This window comes from Centruroides vittatus, unplaced genomic scaffold, assembly GCF_030686945.1.
Source record: "Centruroides vittatus isolate TY-2023 unplaced genomic scaffold, ASM3068694v2 contig_3060, whole genome shotgun sequence".
Classification (NCBI taxonomy): Eukaryota; Metazoa; Arthropoda; class Arachnida; order Scorpiones; family Buthidae; genus Centruroides; species Centruroides vittatus.
In genome coordinates, this window is record NW_027121964.1 from 193382 (window position 1) to 210216 (window position 16835).

The 16835-nt window shown below is 28.8% G+C and overlaps 1 protein-coding gene across 6 annotated transcripts in view; it reads right to left on the minus strand.

Moving 5' to 3' along the window:
• Nucleotides 1–16835, minus strand: part of LRP1 (LDL receptor protein 1) — a 271088-nt gene that overhangs the window by 39564 nt on the left and 214689 nt on the right. For all 6 annotated transcript variants that reach the window (XM_067267543.1, XM_067267545.1, XM_067267547.1 and 3 more), the window contains exons 70-77: nucleotides 15086–15202; nucleotides 11749–11862; nucleotides 11553–11672; nucleotides 10992–11111; nucleotides 9196–9318; nucleotides 8163–8285; nucleotides 6105–6376; nucleotides 847–1025 (exon numbers count right to left, since the gene is read on the minus strand). In XM_067267543.1, the coding sequence (XP_067123644.1) occupies nucleotides 847–1025; nucleotides 6105–6376; nucleotides 8163–8285; nucleotides 9196–9318; nucleotides 10992–11111; nucleotides 11553–11672; nucleotides 11749–11862; nucleotides 15086–15202 (1168 nt within the window). The remainder of the gene's footprint in view (nucleotides 1–846; nucleotides 1026–6104; nucleotides 6377–8162; nucleotides 8286–9195; nucleotides 9319–10991; nucleotides 11112–11552; nucleotides 11673–11748; nucleotides 11863–15085; nucleotides 15203–16835) is intronic.

The window sequence follows — 16835 nt, forward strand, 5'->3', positions numbered from 1 at the left end:
AGAAATGAATAGATCAAATCACTTAATAATTATCAGAATGTTTATTTTATTAATATTATGTAATAGGGTGTAAGTGGGGAGTATGTATATGGTACAGTGCTTGGATACCAAAAAAAAATTCAATTTTGCTGCTTTAAATTTTATACTTTTCCCATTCCTATTACTTTAAGAATATAATATATATATATATAATAAAATAGGTGCATACATAACATCTTTGTATAATAATTATTATTAAGAATTATTAATACATTTTAATAAAAATTGTAAAAGTGTATTATGTAGGTTAAGTGAAATTAAATATCTGATATTTAATGCTAAAACAAAATTTAACTGTTCTTTAGAGTAAAAGAGAGAAACTAAAATGAAATTTACTAGTTACTATTTTTATCATACAACTAAGCACTGATACACTATTGCTTAGTAGTGTCAGTGCAGGGATATGAACTACCCCAGGTGGTAGTAAAATTGGAAAATTGGAAAATCTGAATTATTTGTAAAAGTTATTAAACCATTTTTTAAAGATCATAATAATGAATTTACGGAAAGAACCATTCATTATCCAATTATAATAAGTATGAGTTCTATAAAAAGTGTAAGAAAAGATAGTTCTAGAAGAGATGACAAAGGATAGTAATCTCACTTTGCCCAAGAAAATAAAAAAGCTTGTCTTGATGCTTCAGTCAATTTAAATTTCTTATATTTCTAAAAAGGATAATGGTATGTGTGTCTATAGTATATATACTGAATCTTTATATTATTTTGGTTGAAATTAGTATTTGGTATTCAGCTTCGAAAACAACAATAAAGACTAAATGATAAAATCTAATAAATAAAAACCCTTACCCAAAATTTGGATCAACAACAATGTCATGAGGTTGATCTAAATCTGTTGTAATTAAAGTACGTTTAAGTTTGCCATCTAACGTTGCTATTGATATCGTATCTGTCCCGGCATCAACCCAATAAATGTGTTTTCCTATCCAATTAACGGCAATTCCTCTTGGTTCTTTTAATCCTGTAATCTTAACAAAAAGCAAGTTTATTATAAGAAATATGAATTACCTTACAATTATGAATATTTTTAATTCAAAATAATTACCATCCAGGTGGTCTACACCTGGTCTATATAACTATATTGGTCACTTTATGAATGACTTATATGATTGTCTTCTAAATTGATTGGTCTGGAAGCAAAGATTGGACAGAAAGATTGGTCTGGAAGCAAAGATTGTAGCATAACTGGCAATGCATTTTCAAAATAAGCAGGCATTGTGAGTTTAAGTCCCACTTCAAATTAATCTTTTCTTCCAGAATATTCTAAATTAATTTATTTCTAATTATTAAGCTCAGTACAAAATTGCAACTTGACTTGCATGCTTTTAGTCTAAATTATATAATATCTTTATAATTAATTAGCCATATTATTGCTTGAGTAAAATCTGGCAGTATTGTACATTTGTTACTAAAGGTTGGATTTGGTTTATACATACATGAAAAATTATATTTTTAATTGACAAAGTGAGAAATTCCAAATATATTTCAGGGACAAGTGGCTTCATAAAAATTAAACACAAAAGCAAAATAATTTTTTCTTCTAGGGCAGGGGTAGCAAACCTTTCCGAGCCCACGTGCCATATAGTAAGTACACTTAGCTTTAAAGATGTTTGTGTGTGCCAAAGTTTTAGACTTCAAATAACGATAATTAAAGAAATTAAACGAATATGGTTTAATTAGAATGTACAAAAAGCCTATTGAAAAAAGAATGATTGAAAAAGACAGATGATCAATCGAAATCATATGATACGCTACGTGCCAGATGATTTCTCTATACGTGCCACTTTGGGCACGTGTGCCATAGGTTCACCATCCCTGTTCTAGGGGGTTAATTAAATCAAATTTCTGTCAATTCACAAATAGTAATACTTTCAAAAATGTAAACTAAATAGGAATAATGATAACATCTGTGAATTATGTAGTTTCTCAGGAGGAACCAAATAGGATATTTTGGCTGCTGCTGTTGCCAAACACTAATACTCTTGCCTCTTCAGCTAACAAATACATAATTAGCCTAATATTAAGAACCACATGAAACAAAAGGCTTGGCATAAAATGGAAAGAAGCACCTCCTACTCAATATTGAAAAAGTTTTTATTCTCTACAAAACTTTACTTAACTTTACTCTGTACATTTCATTAAATAATTTAAATAATCTTCTAACAGCAAGGTGTTAAGTACTATAGATAAAACTCACAAACCTTATTGTGCTTTGCACTTAGTTGTGAAAACTGTTAAATCACTAACATTTTCAGTCCACACCTAGAACTTTCCCCTGGACTACAATAACATAGAAAACAATGTAGGTGTACCTGATTACATATCAAAAGAAAAATTTTTTAAAAAAATTTGAATACATCAGATTTATATGCATTTGAAAATAGAATGCTAATACCAGAAAGATTTGATTTTTTTTTTAGGCAGCTCTACATGAAGAGGGTTGTAGGTGTGGACCAAAAATATTAGTGATGTAATAGTTTTCACAACTCAGTGCAAAGAACAATAAGGTTTGTGAGTTTTATATATAGTATTTAAGTGTGATATAAGTAAGTTAAAATGAACAATTATTTATTGTGACATCAAAAATTGTAGCCTGACATTATGACAATCATATATTTATATTTTAAATTAAGTAAATTAAATGTTCTCCACCTCAAATTAGTAGTGGCTTGCCTCTCTACATCATAATTTTCTGTTAGCAATGGAGTCATGCTGGTCATCTAACTCCATACAGGGGAAAATTTTTGAATTGAAATAATGTGACTTCTGGTTTGTATTGGAAGTTCATATATAGTTAATTGGGATAAGCTATCTAAGTGCCTCCTGCACTTAGATAAGCTTTCAATACCTGGTATTGAATTTCATTTAACTCTTTTCTCGAGATTAAGGGAAGATGGATGGATGGACGGATGGACACATGACAGTGGGAGTTTATAGGTCTACAATTTTTTCAAACTGCAGCCCAGTTATTGTTTAGTGTTGGCAGTAGCAGGAGACATCACCGGATGTCTGTCAAGAGTCAAAGATGTGAAGGAGATGGGACTCTTGCACATGTTTAATTTTGTGGGACTCCATGGGAATGAACAGGTTAGAAACAAAATTAGTACATATATTCCTATTCCTGTTTTGTACTTTGATTCATGGGAAGAGAAATGGGATTGAAATAAAATTCACAAATTTGATTGTAGTATAGTTCTTCCAACATAGCCTGGTATTTGTCTAAACAGACAAAACCACTTTTTAGCCAGTTGTAGGAGGAGACATGATAAATGAGTGAGTTATCTTCCAGGAAAAAGCCATTAGGAAACACCCCTTTTAATATTATGTTGTTGTAAGATTATTTGTTTTGTGAAGCTACAGTATATTGGGTTGTTCAGAAAGTTCATAGCAATTTTTCATAGCTGACAGTTGAGACACTGATTGATGCAAAAATGATAATATTCATTGGTTTGTACAATTCTAATGATAAATGACCTTGAGACGCGTCTGTTACAAAAAAAAGCATTAAGATTACTCAAATATCGTTTAATTTGTCTCGTTGCAAAAATGGATGCGAACAACGTGCATTATCGACACTTGTTTTCTTTTTTTTATCATAAAGGCAAAAATACTGTACAAACAGCAAAAAAGATATGTGATGTTTATGGTAGGAGTGCTGTATCAGAATTAACTGTTCGAAAGTGGTTTGCAAAATTTAAAGCGGGTAATTTCAGCCTTGAAGATGCTCCCTGCTCAGGAAGACTTCTCGTTATTGAAGAAGACCAGATCAAAGCATTATTGGATGAAAACTCTCATTACACAACTCAAGAGATTGCAGACATAGTGAAGTCATCAAACAGTACTGTATTTCAACATCTAAAGAAGCTCAGATACGTGAATCAACGGATATCTCAGAACTTAACAGAAAAGAACTTACTGGATCGCATCTCCATTTGTGATTCTCTTGAAAGATGAAATGAAAAGGACCCTTTTCTGAAGCACTTAGTGACAAGTGATGAAAAGTGGATCGTTTATAACATCAGTTGAAAATGATTGTGGGGTAAGAAAAATGAACCACCATTATAAACTCCAAAGGCTGGTCTTTATCCAAAGAAGGTCATGCTCATTGTCTGGTGGGATTGGAAAGGAATCTTGTACTATGAGCTGCTTCCACAGAATCAAACAATTGATTTTGATCAGTTTATCCAATTGGGAACAATATTTAATGTGACAATTAAAGAAAAACATCTGGAACTAGCCAAACGAAAAGGCATTGTGTTTCACCAAGATAATGCCAGACTGCACATATCTTTACAAACACGCCAAAAATTATTGGAAATAGGCTGGGATGTTTTACCCCACCCCCCTTACTCACCCGACCTTGCCCTGTCGGACTACCATTTGTTCCATTCTCTACAAAATTTCCTTCATGATAAAAACTTTGATACTTTGGAAGCTTGCAAAAACCACGTGGATCAGTTTTTCGCGGGAAAAATCGGAAAGTTCTACGAAGAGGGTATCATGAAGCTGCCACATAGATGGCAACATGTCATTAAAAACAATGATGCATACATAATGGAATAAAAGTATATTTTTAGTTTTAAAACAGCAATTTTTAAGAGAAATAAAAGAAACTATGAACTTTCCAAACAAACCAATATTTTAGAAAAAATGGATAAAGTACAATTTTTCAATAAAATATAATTTATAACATTAAGATTATTTTTAAAGTTTAATCTAATTCACAAAACAACACCTTTACTTGTTGCTGAGATATTTTTATTGAGAGAACTAATGTTTTTGGCCTACTTAATAGGCCATCCTCAGGCTTAACTTTCGAAAATGGAACATTAGCATTCCATTAAAAGAATACATTTGTTTAAAAATTCAAAGCATCAGTAACGGAAAAAACAAAAAAGGAAGAACATGGTAATATATACAAATAGAAATAGTGAGAATAAGAAGTAAAAAAATAAAAAAAATAAAATAAAAATGAATCTACTGGTGATACTTTTTCATAAATAGAGTAGCAAATTATTGAGGAATAATTGATGAAAAATGTAAATAAAAGCTAAGGTAAGCCTACGAGTTTGTGATACATTTCTTGACTACAAATTTCCAAGCTGTTGGTAGGCTGTCTGCGTCCCTTGCATTTATGCATGTCTCTTCCAACTTGCTTTTGTAAATTTCAATTTTTTCAGCAGTACTTGCTAACATTGGAGAGCTCAAGGGTTTGACAATAACTGCTTCCTCCCATTTAATTATTGAGCCTTGGGTCTGCACGAACTGCGAAAGCACTGTTGCGTTGGAGCCTTTCCTGATGTCATACTTGTGTTCTTTAAGTCTTATCCCTAAATTTCTTGTTGTGACTCCAATGTAGTCTTTTTTGATTCCTAGTTCCGTGTTCTCGTAAGGGATTTTGTACACTCCTGCTTTTTCTTCCTTTTTAATGTGATCTTTATCATTTCTTAAGATTGTATATAGGTTCGGAGCTCTTTTTAGAACCATTCTGGTCTCCTTGCGGTTTGCAATTTCTTTCATAAAGCCTTTTGAATTCTTGTTGTAAGTAAATTATGAAAAGAAATTGCAAACCGCAAGGAGACCAGAATGGTTCTAAAAAGAGCTCCGAATCTATATACAATCTTAAAAAATGATAAAGATCACATTAAAAAGGAAGAAAAAGCAGGAGTGTACAAAATCCCTTACGAGAACACGGAACTAGGAATCGAAAAAGACTACATTGGAGTCACAACAAGAAATTTAGGGATAAGACTTAAAGAACACAAGTATGACGTCAGGAAAGGCTCAATGCAACAGTGCTTTTGCAGTTTCTGTAAAAATATACAGTAATTAGGAATATGAAACAAAAAAAAATCCAAATTTCTTATCTTTTTTTTCCTCTTTCAACTAAAGAATGAAGATATTTTGGCCCAAATAGTTCAGCTTTGAGGAAGTATTCAGTTCAAATTCATAATTTGTGACTGAATAATGCTGAATACTGGTATTTTCCCATATTTAATATATACTCAATTAATAAAAATTAATATTTATTTCAAATAATTACTTACTATTTCTTTGACTGAAGAAGCAGCATCTCGTTTTACATGGTGATTTAGTTGTGATGTATCCTTATTTTTAGAAACAGAGTAATAATATATTCCTTTCAAATGGAAGTTTGTCCAAAATATAATTGGATTTGAATTTTCAAAATATACATCAATAAAGTTAATGCGATTTGTTTGAGAATTGTCTTGAAGTATATCTTCCAAATCTGTTACTTTATAAGGATTCAGACGACGCAATTCATTTTCACTTGCGACAAATAAATATGGTGTTCCCCCTGAAAATAACAAGAAATTAAATTTAATATTCAATAATAATTTCATATGATGATTTTAATATATAATATACAAAATTTATCTAAAAACATTTACTTTTCAGCAAACTTGGTTGAACAGCATGGAACTAGTATTTAATTAAGCTAAATGATAAAACTTGCACTAAATTGTTTGAAAATACTTAGTATAGGATTGCAGTTTAATTATTGTAAATTTAATAATTACATAAATGAATTGAATTAAAAATTTAAACTGAATTAATGGGAAAAAGATTGTTGATTTGAGTCCTGCTCTTCATCAACTTCTGCTTACCCTGCAGATGAAGTATAATTAGCAAGCTAGTATAATCTAATTTTGAATTAAATTAAAAATTTAATACAAGATGGCTATTTAACTGCATGCTTTTGGTCTGCCTGATTAGTTTAATAAATATTATATAACAAAGTTCTAGCCCAAAAGTTAATCAGGTGTTATAAACTAATTTGATTATTAGATGTGGAAAAATTGTCTACATATAATACAACTTTCTCTAATTATTAAACATTCTCTCTTATTCAGTTTAACCAAGTTTCAATATAAAAACTGAAGCCAACAACACACATGATGAACCATAGGGTTCTGTCTAATTTAGACAGTTTTATAGCAGAAGAATTTTTTCTATCATTTGCAGATAGAACCAAATTTTCAACACAAGATCCCTTGTCTCTAGGTCCTTACTGCTTATAAAATTATCATTATTATTCTGTTAACATTAATCTGTTGTTTAAATAAAATTAAGTAAAAAAAAAGAGAGAGAAATGTAGATAGAACTCTCTGGTTCTCATTCCATAATTTATTGTCACAAATACATTTCTGACAGACTTCTCTCCTATCTTTCAAAGATTGTGGCTTTTATTCAATCATTCCATTCCAGAACTTTAAAGAAAGTGAACGATCTTTTCTTTGTTTGTGTGTATTCAATATTTCGTGTTTTTATGTTAGAATAATAATTTCAGGAATACAAAAGTGATTTATTAATTTTCTTTAGTATGTCACAGATAGTTAAATTATTGATTAGATAGTATTCAAATCCCTAGTTTATACAGGTACTAATAACTACAAATACTATCTGATGTATGGATTATTTTATTGTTTATATGGTATATAAACAAAAATACACTAGATACTTTCTTATGCAACACATAAATGTTGTACATTCATTATGTATATTCAATAGGTATTCATAGGAATAATTCATCTTTATAAATGACACTTTATAATTAATGTAAAGTTACCACTAAATATATTCATTAATCTTACAATAAAATGTTTGTAACAACATTTGTTTATGAAAAATGGATGCTGGAATTTAAAGGCTTGCATTTATTTCAAAATAAATCAAAATTTTATTGGGCTGCAATTTAAAAAAATTGTAGACAAATTCCCATTGTCCACCTGTCCTTTAATCTTGAAAATGGAGTTAGATGAAAGTTGAGACCAGATATGGAAAGTTTAGGGGCAGGAGGCTCTGATTAACTATATATGAATTTCCAATGCAAATCAGAAGTTACATTATTTCAATTAAAACTTTCCCCTTGAATTGAGTTAGATGACCGGCACAACTCCATTGCTATCTAATGGAAAAGTCTGATGTACAGTACAGAAACAAGACACTACAATACTAATTTGAGGTGGGGTGCATATATTTTAATTTAATTAATTTAAAATATGATTTAAAAATTGCAGCCTGGCATTGTGATGATGTCACAATAAATAATTGCTCATTTAAGATTAATTTTTATAACATACCTTCTACTTGACAACTGCCATTTTGTTTTAATGCAAAACCTTCAACACAATTACAAGAAAAATTTTCAGCCTTTTTAACTGAGCATATTTGAGAGCAAACTCCAAATCGACATGGGCCATTATCTATAATAAACAGAAAATATTATACATTAAATCAAATTTATTACATAAAAAGTTTAATACAACATGACATGCAATTGCTGTGTTTAAAATGTATTTCCATATATACAATTCAAAGAATTTTGAAAAGTATGGTCCTCCATTTATGTTATGTTTTTTTTAATCCTTTCATTATATTTTATACATAATACAAATGTGATTTTATAAAAGCAAGTTACTATCTAACCATAAACTAGGGTTACTTTAAAAAAAATAACAATTTAAATGATCTCAAAATAAAATCCTTCTGCTGCAATACACTTCTGGAATTGCTTTTTTTCAGCTTTGAAAAGCCAGTCCATATCCCCCTTCTCTTTGACTTGAAATTACATTTTGGGATTATATCAATGCACCACAAACAGAAGTATTCCTGCCAAATTTCAAAAAATTTGGTTCATAGGGTCTTGATATATAAAGCAAAGAACAGGCCAACACACACATCCACACTGAATTTTGTTCATGTGTTATTTTGGAATTGGGAAGTTTAAAATCTTACGTCAGGAAATGCAAAAACCAACAGGGTCAAAATTTGGCTGATTTACACTTTCTCCTACTTTAACAGCTGAAAAACTAAAACTTTTTTTTTATCATTTCAACAATTTGGAAAAAACAGGTGCAGAAACTGAACAAAAATTACAGATGCAATTTTCAGAGTAATGAATACCAGTTTGCACAATCACAGAATATTGATCACAACTCTTAGTGTTAACCTGTAACAGCATTACTAATTAATGGAATAAAATTTCTTTTCTCTTCTGTTGCTGAAATACACACTGATCAAAAAATACAGAAACTTTTAATGGATTCAACTTTGTATAACATGTAGATGTATTGATTGCAAATCATAAATTTTAATTTATAAAAATGCAATTACCACAATCTTTTTCATCAGAATTGTCTCCACAGTCGTCGAATTGATCACACTGAAATGAAGAGTCAATACAGACGCCATTGGCACAGCTAAATTTTTTCCCACCACAATGATTGCGCATAGCACCTAGAAAACAACACACGATTAAATATAAGTAAAATAATTTTAGTGAATAATCAATAAAATATGCAACATTATTGTCATAAATTGAGAATATTAAACTCAATTATAACCAGTAACTTAAATTTTTCTCTGATAAATGGAGTTTAAATTTCAAATGAAAATATAGAATAATTAAGTAAGATTTCTTTTGAAAATTTACTATACCCAAATAATAATTATTGATTACACAACAAATATATTACTAAAATACTGGGTAATTAGAACTTATAATAATAATAATGAAATCATTTTTTATTAAGAAAATACTGATTTATCTTTAATCAACAAGATTAAAATTCTGGTCTAAGACTTGAGACAAAATGTCAGTCATTATTATAATTTAAAGATTCAGAATTTATTCTTTATTTCAGTAAATTCAAAACTGCAATTTTTAACCCACCATTATTGGAATCACAGATTAACACTTTTGTTTTATGGATAATTCAAATATCACAAAGGATGTATTCTATTTTTATATGATTTTAAGCTCTTGTAAAAAGTTGAAAGTAAATTGTATTGTTTATAATATATCTTTGCCACCAAACCATTCTCGAATGGCAAAAAGTAGGCATTTGTTTTGAGCAGATAAACTATGCATGTATTCACCATTTAAATACTTTGCACAGGCAACTTGAGAGATTTGATAAATCGTTCCCTGATTTAGGGAGAAAAGTGACATTCTGATGCTTGGTTTCAGATATTCTGACAGTTTTAAATAAGTAATAATTATCACTGCTTACCTATGAGAGATAATAGCCCCAAGTATGTTGGCTATGCATGTATCTGATATATTATTATTATTATTGTTGCAGCGTAAACTGGAGTTAGGAGCTATATTTTCCTATTACAAATCTGATTTCATATCACCTTAGAATTAGCGGAGGAATTAACTAGATGATAATTAGAAATATTAAGACTTTGTACTATGCACTCTTCTGAATTTTACTTTGGCTTGCATGAATTTGATCAGGGTATTCAGATTGAAATATGACAGATATTCTGATGATATCTTCATTTGATGCTTGTGGTTCCACCAGGGCATTAGTTTTGGCAACTTGATGGATGTTTTCTCAATACCAAAGAATCCAAAACAAGAACATTTGAATTCAAATAATTTAAACCAAATTCTATGGATAACACAATTCTAAGTTAATTTATACATATACTAATTATCTAACTATTTAAATAGTTGTATTTAATTGAAAAAAAGGAGAGTCTGTTAAAACTAAACATTGAAATAAGAAAGCAATTTAAGTTTTGGTAGTCAATACTAGAAAATTTTAATTATATAATCGATTAGAAATGTTTTACAGCACAAAAAAGGAATATAAGAGCATTATTGCTCTTATTTTTCTTTTTATTGGTACCAATTTTCAATAAAAATTTTGTTTATCATTTTAAGATTGATTGATTGATCTTAAATTTTGAAAAACTTTGATTATAACCCTTAAATAATGCTTTAATCAGGTACAATTCTGAAAAATTCGTAATTAGAGAAATGCAGTTTCACATATTTTTGCTTAAGATAATCACTATTAAAAACATTATTCAGGTTTTTTCTACATAAAATTAATTTTATTTTATTTCAGCTTTATTACTATATCATAATCTAAGACAAAATATTCTTAAATACTCACAAAATTTTTCATCCTCATCAGAGTTGTCTCCACAATTATCTTTACCATCACAAAGTCTGGACTGAGGAAGACATACATTATTTTTACAACGAAATTTACCAGGAGGACAAGTTAATCTACCTAAAAAAATTAAATAAATAAAATTTTTCAATTACTTGAAAATTATGAAATAATTATTTTTACATAATAAATTTCTCAACACATTTTTTCTTGACTGAATTAAAGTAAATACACATATATAGTAAATTTAGTAGTACTTTATGTATGTAGATAACACATTTAATATTGTAGAATATTTTAACATGTTAGTATTATATATGAGCCATTAATAGACTAAATCAATTAAGGACTTTAGTACTTTTACCTTTTTTACATAGGAATTTTAAAAAACAAGCTATAGTCTTGGAATAATTGTTAAGTAATAACTATTTATCTATAACAGTTTGTCATTAATGTGTATTATTTTATCAATTTTAATTTTTAAAAAATGGTATGCATTTTACGTGTATGTTCAGTCATGTTACTTCAAATAAATGAAAAATGAAACAGAAAATAACTTACTGCACAATGAAGATTCTTCATCTGATCCATCGCCACAATCATTTTCTCCATCGCACCTCCAGACGAAAGAAATACACTGTCCATTTTTACAAGTAAATTCGTTTAAGGGACATGAATGATCTAAAATAAAATTACATTTTTATGAAGCAAGTTTATAAAAAGTGAAACATTATTTATACATGGAAAAAATTTTTACCACATTCTTCATCAGATCCGTCAGCACAATCTGTATCACCATCACATTTCCATTCTTTTAAGATGCAAAAGTTAGTTGAGTTACAACGGAATTCATTTGGTTTACATGTGATGTCTAAAATATCAGATAAAAATACAGATGAATTGTAACATTTTTTAAATTTACAGTTTTGACTTATAAATTTTTAAAATAAATAAATAAAAATTAATGATAATTTTACATATACAGAATCTATAATTACAATAAAAAACATGCAAATAAATATAAAGATATATAATTATTGATTTCCAATACAAATAATATAATTAAACTGCTTGATTGAAGTAAAGATAAAAAGTAAACAAATACCTCATTTGGTTGAATGCAAATGTTTATTTTACATTCTTTACTTCAGTTAAGCAATTTGTCTATATCCAATTTGTTCATATCAGTACATAAATTATCAGGCTAAATTGCAATAATTTATAATTAACATCATCATTCATAAATAGTTTGCAAGATCTGCTAATAACATAGCATCAAAGTGAATTATGTAATATGTTCTTACCACCTATTCTTATTCTATCTTAAATACTTTGCAAAGTTTCTTTTGTATATATATATATCTGTGAATTATTGGTTTTATAATGTTTCAAATTCCACAATAATTATGCTTGGTATATTTCTATATTTCTCAACAAAATCAATTACCTATTTGCCTCCATACACAGCAAGCTTGTTCATCTTTCATCTCATCCTCAAAATATTCCTATCCCTGTTACTAAGTTATACAGTGGTGACAGCCTTCACTTCAGCAGAAAACAACTGCATGTTCCTTCAAGTAATGAAAAATGTTAAAGTCCAGATCTAAATTGTACAAGATATGAGACGATGAAGAACCTCTTATTGAATGTCTACAGCATATTATATGTAATCTAATGTGATGGTTGAGAATGATGTCTCAACTAGACAAGTCCAGGATGTTTTCTCCTAGTGGAGCCTTCCAAATGTGTTATTATTTACCATTAATGCCATTTCTTATTGTATGTCCTCACAAAAAGTCCAATAGGACTTCGTAGTAAGACTATTTTTCTAATCTTGTCATCATTCTGAGATGCTGTCACAGCTGTGCCATATTCATGTCATTCTAACAGTAATGACCCAGATTGGTGACATTGTCAATTACTCCAATGTAGATAGAGATAGATTGTTCAATTTCAAATCAAACAACTGTTGAGAATATATATATATATATGACAGTTAACTTTTGATAATCTCATTTTTATTTATTTACAAAGCACAAAATTACAGTACAGGTATCCCCCACACAACAAGACTTCCAGTTTTGCTCTAACACAGTTTTTTAGAAATTCTCCATACAAAATTTCACAATTTTTAAGTGTAAATGTTGTTGTTCAATATTTTTTAAAATTCAAGTAAGCATGCATGTTGTCTCAAATTTGCCCAAGAATTTTAGAATATTGAAATTTTCAAATTATTTTGTGCTTTTCTTCATTTATTTTTAATGAAAACCGACAGGAAAGTTAGTGCAACTTTTTTCTTTCTTGTCCTATCAACCAGGTATCATTGCTTTCAGACTTTAGCTCTAAAGACTGTCGCTGTGTTTTCATTTTATAGATTAATCTTCATGTTTAATAAGTTTATTTAAACTCTTCTAGTGTTTTACTAAAACTGTAGATATCTTGGTATTCAAATTCTGGAAAAAAGTCACTTGATACTTGAATGAACAAACATGATCTTCTAGAACAGGGCTTCTTATACATTTTTTATTCACGACCCCATTTATGATTGTGATTTTTTTGCGACCCAAAAAAAATATATATATATAAAATAAAGATTGATATATCAAATATTTTGCAATATACGTAATACAGTAGAACCTCTATTATCCAGATTTTCAATTATCCGGATTGTTCAAAATAAACAAAAATTCTACGAATTTGCTGATTTGCACTTGGCGAATTGCAACACTGTTTATGTACTGTACAGTACGTACGTGATGGAATGCATGGAACAAAATTTTGAAAAGACCATTAGTAAATTCCAGTAACAGTAGAAAGTGGTATAGGAGACATTGCGGAAGCAATAGCACAAATTTCAATATGTGCCGAATGTGACAAAGAAGATGTAACCGAGTGGTTAAATTGCGATGCGAACGATCCTGGATTCCAGATTTTGAATGATGAGGAAATAATTAAAGAAATATCTGCCTCAGATGAACAAGATCCAGAAGACGAAGAGATTTGCGAAGTAAAAGATTTGGTCCTACACATTCTGAAGCTTTTCGGTGCTTAGATGTCGCCATGAAGTGGTTTGAGAGCTAAGAAGAGTGTAACTCGGGACAACTTATATGTCTTAAAAGTATTCGCGATTTAGCAGCTTCAAAAAGAACAGCTAGCTTTAAACAAAAATCATTAATTGAATTTCTTAATAAAAAATAATTTAATATTGAAGCTATATGTAAATCTAGACAAATAAAAATTATTCATACTATATGCACTGTCAACTATTATTTTTTTCGATTATCCAGATTTTTCCTTATCCAGACTATCTTCATCCCCAATTAGTCCGGATAATAGAGGTTCTACTATACAATGAAAATATACATATATATTGAAGATATATACAAATTTGCAAAAACAATAATGGTGTACTACCACAGTTCACTCTTGTGTTACAATGGAACAGAAACAACCAACTGAATACACTGAATTGACCGGTCATTATGAATACTGCTAAATTATTGAAATTTATTACAATGCCCGATTTTGTTGGTCATTATTCATAATGCCCATATTAATCACTTTGTCCATAACATTCATATAAAAAGATTTGTGAAGTTTTTATCTTAGCCTAATCAATCTTTTCTATTCTTACTGACTGTTTTTTAATGTAAAATTAATCAGTTAAACAGTCCTTTCAAACTAAGAGGCTGTTCCAACCCACTGGGAAAAATGATGATGCACATTTCATAAAATTGGTAGACTGCTGTTTATTGGGCTTGATAAAATGATGATGATAATCAAAATTAAGGTTTTATTTCTCTTGACTATTCTTTAATTCAGCATGTTATTATTCACATGAATTTTTAATAAAAATGTAAATAGTTCATGAAAATGACAAATATTTTATTTAGCTAAATTTAAAATTATATTTGAACTTCAAATAGTTCATAAACACAAATGCTGATCTCATTTCGAAAATATATTTTTCTGGTCTTTTTAGACAATAAAAACACACACAGTTTTAATTACATAAGTAACCAAATATTAGTTTGAAAAATATAATCATTAATGATTATATTTTTCAATTTTGAAATATGAAAAAAATTTCTTACTGCAATGTAACTCGTCAGTGCGATCCTCACAATTAAATTCTCCATTACATCGCCAAGAAGCTTTTATACACCGTCCGTTATCGCATCTAAACTCACTTTCAGAGCAGTTTCGTGGTACTGAAAATATTAAATTTAAAACAAAATGCTTTTAGTCTTAAATCTCAAGATTTCACAATTCAAGCAATTTACCTTAATTACTACAAAAATATTATTTTCTAAAAAAGAGCATAAAAAAAGAAACTATATATTAATCTAATTTTACTTTAACCCAATAGTTTTTAAATTTTATTATTGCAAAAGTTTATTTTCTAGACCTCTGTAGAATGTTCAAAATTTTTCTGACAGACGGCATCTAGAAATTTCTTGTGGGGTATGAAGAGAGTCTGTGTGGGAATAAAAAGTTTTTTAATTTGTCAAGTTTGCCAATGCTTTCTCATGACCAAATTCACATGTATGTGCTTTATGATTACCAATTTAGTATAACAGCAGCTGAATCTTACCATGTGGTGCAATTGTTTGGCAAGAAACTTATCTACAATCTGATTTAATTTACTGAACCAAAGCTTGGTAATATGAAGTTGAAGATAAGCCATGTTCAAGAAGACCTTCTGTCCTATTGGATGCTATTAGTCCTATAACCACCTGAGAAAAGAGTTAGTTGTGGCCAGTCCACCATAGTTTGTCACTTAACACTTAACTACATTAAAAAGGTGTACAAGATCTATCTTCATGAGAACAGAAAACCACATATGTATAGATTCTCATGGCAGAAGTTCTTCACTCTCCTGAATAGCCCAGATATTGCACCATCTGAAATTCTAATGTCAGATAATGCAAAGTCTGGATTAGATTATCTATACCATAAAAAGTTTTATTTACAATGTTGTAGTAACTGGAAGAATTATAATAATAATAATAATAATAATAATAACCAACTAATTCAACAGTAGAGCAGTAGCAATATTTGAATAACTTCTGAAAAAAATTATATTTAGCTTTAAATTAGAGTTCATGAAAGAGACGGCCTATACAATTACATCTGAAATCCACCAAGTCAGAAAATATAAAGACAATTTTTTTTATAGATGTTTGTTTTTATCATCAATTAATTATACAAAATTCTAAATTAAAAATAATCCTCATGTTTAAAAATATGATGTAAAAATATTGTAAGTTTCAATTCAGTCAAGTCTCAAATATAACAATTCATAGATAAAAATTTAGAATACAGAATGATGCATAAGTAAACTTTTTTCATACATTAAAACCAATTAATACGATACTTTAATTTTTTCTTTTTATCTTTTCTTTTTATATCTATAGTGAAAAAACAATTGTAAGAAAGAACTGTATTTTTTCACTGTTTACAGTTCTAAAATAAATAAATGCAGCAGACCATTTGGTTTTTAATTTTTTTATTGGGCTACATTCACACTAAAAAAATCCAGATTATTTGGTAATTCTAATAAATTGGGTATGTAGGTTATCATAAAATTTAAAACAAGTAACAATATAGTAAATTAGATGTTAATACCTTTCTTATAATGTAGGATGAACTTTATCGTAAAACCTTGTTTATGAAAATTTACATATTATACAATATTCTTTGAGAATCTGTAGACAAATATGACTCACTAACCAGCACAGTAATCAGTAGTAATGATATAAAAATTTATATATTGATTTTAATGGTTGCTTCATATTATACAAGTATAATGAATCAATTAATAAATTTAGAAAAAAAGATTAT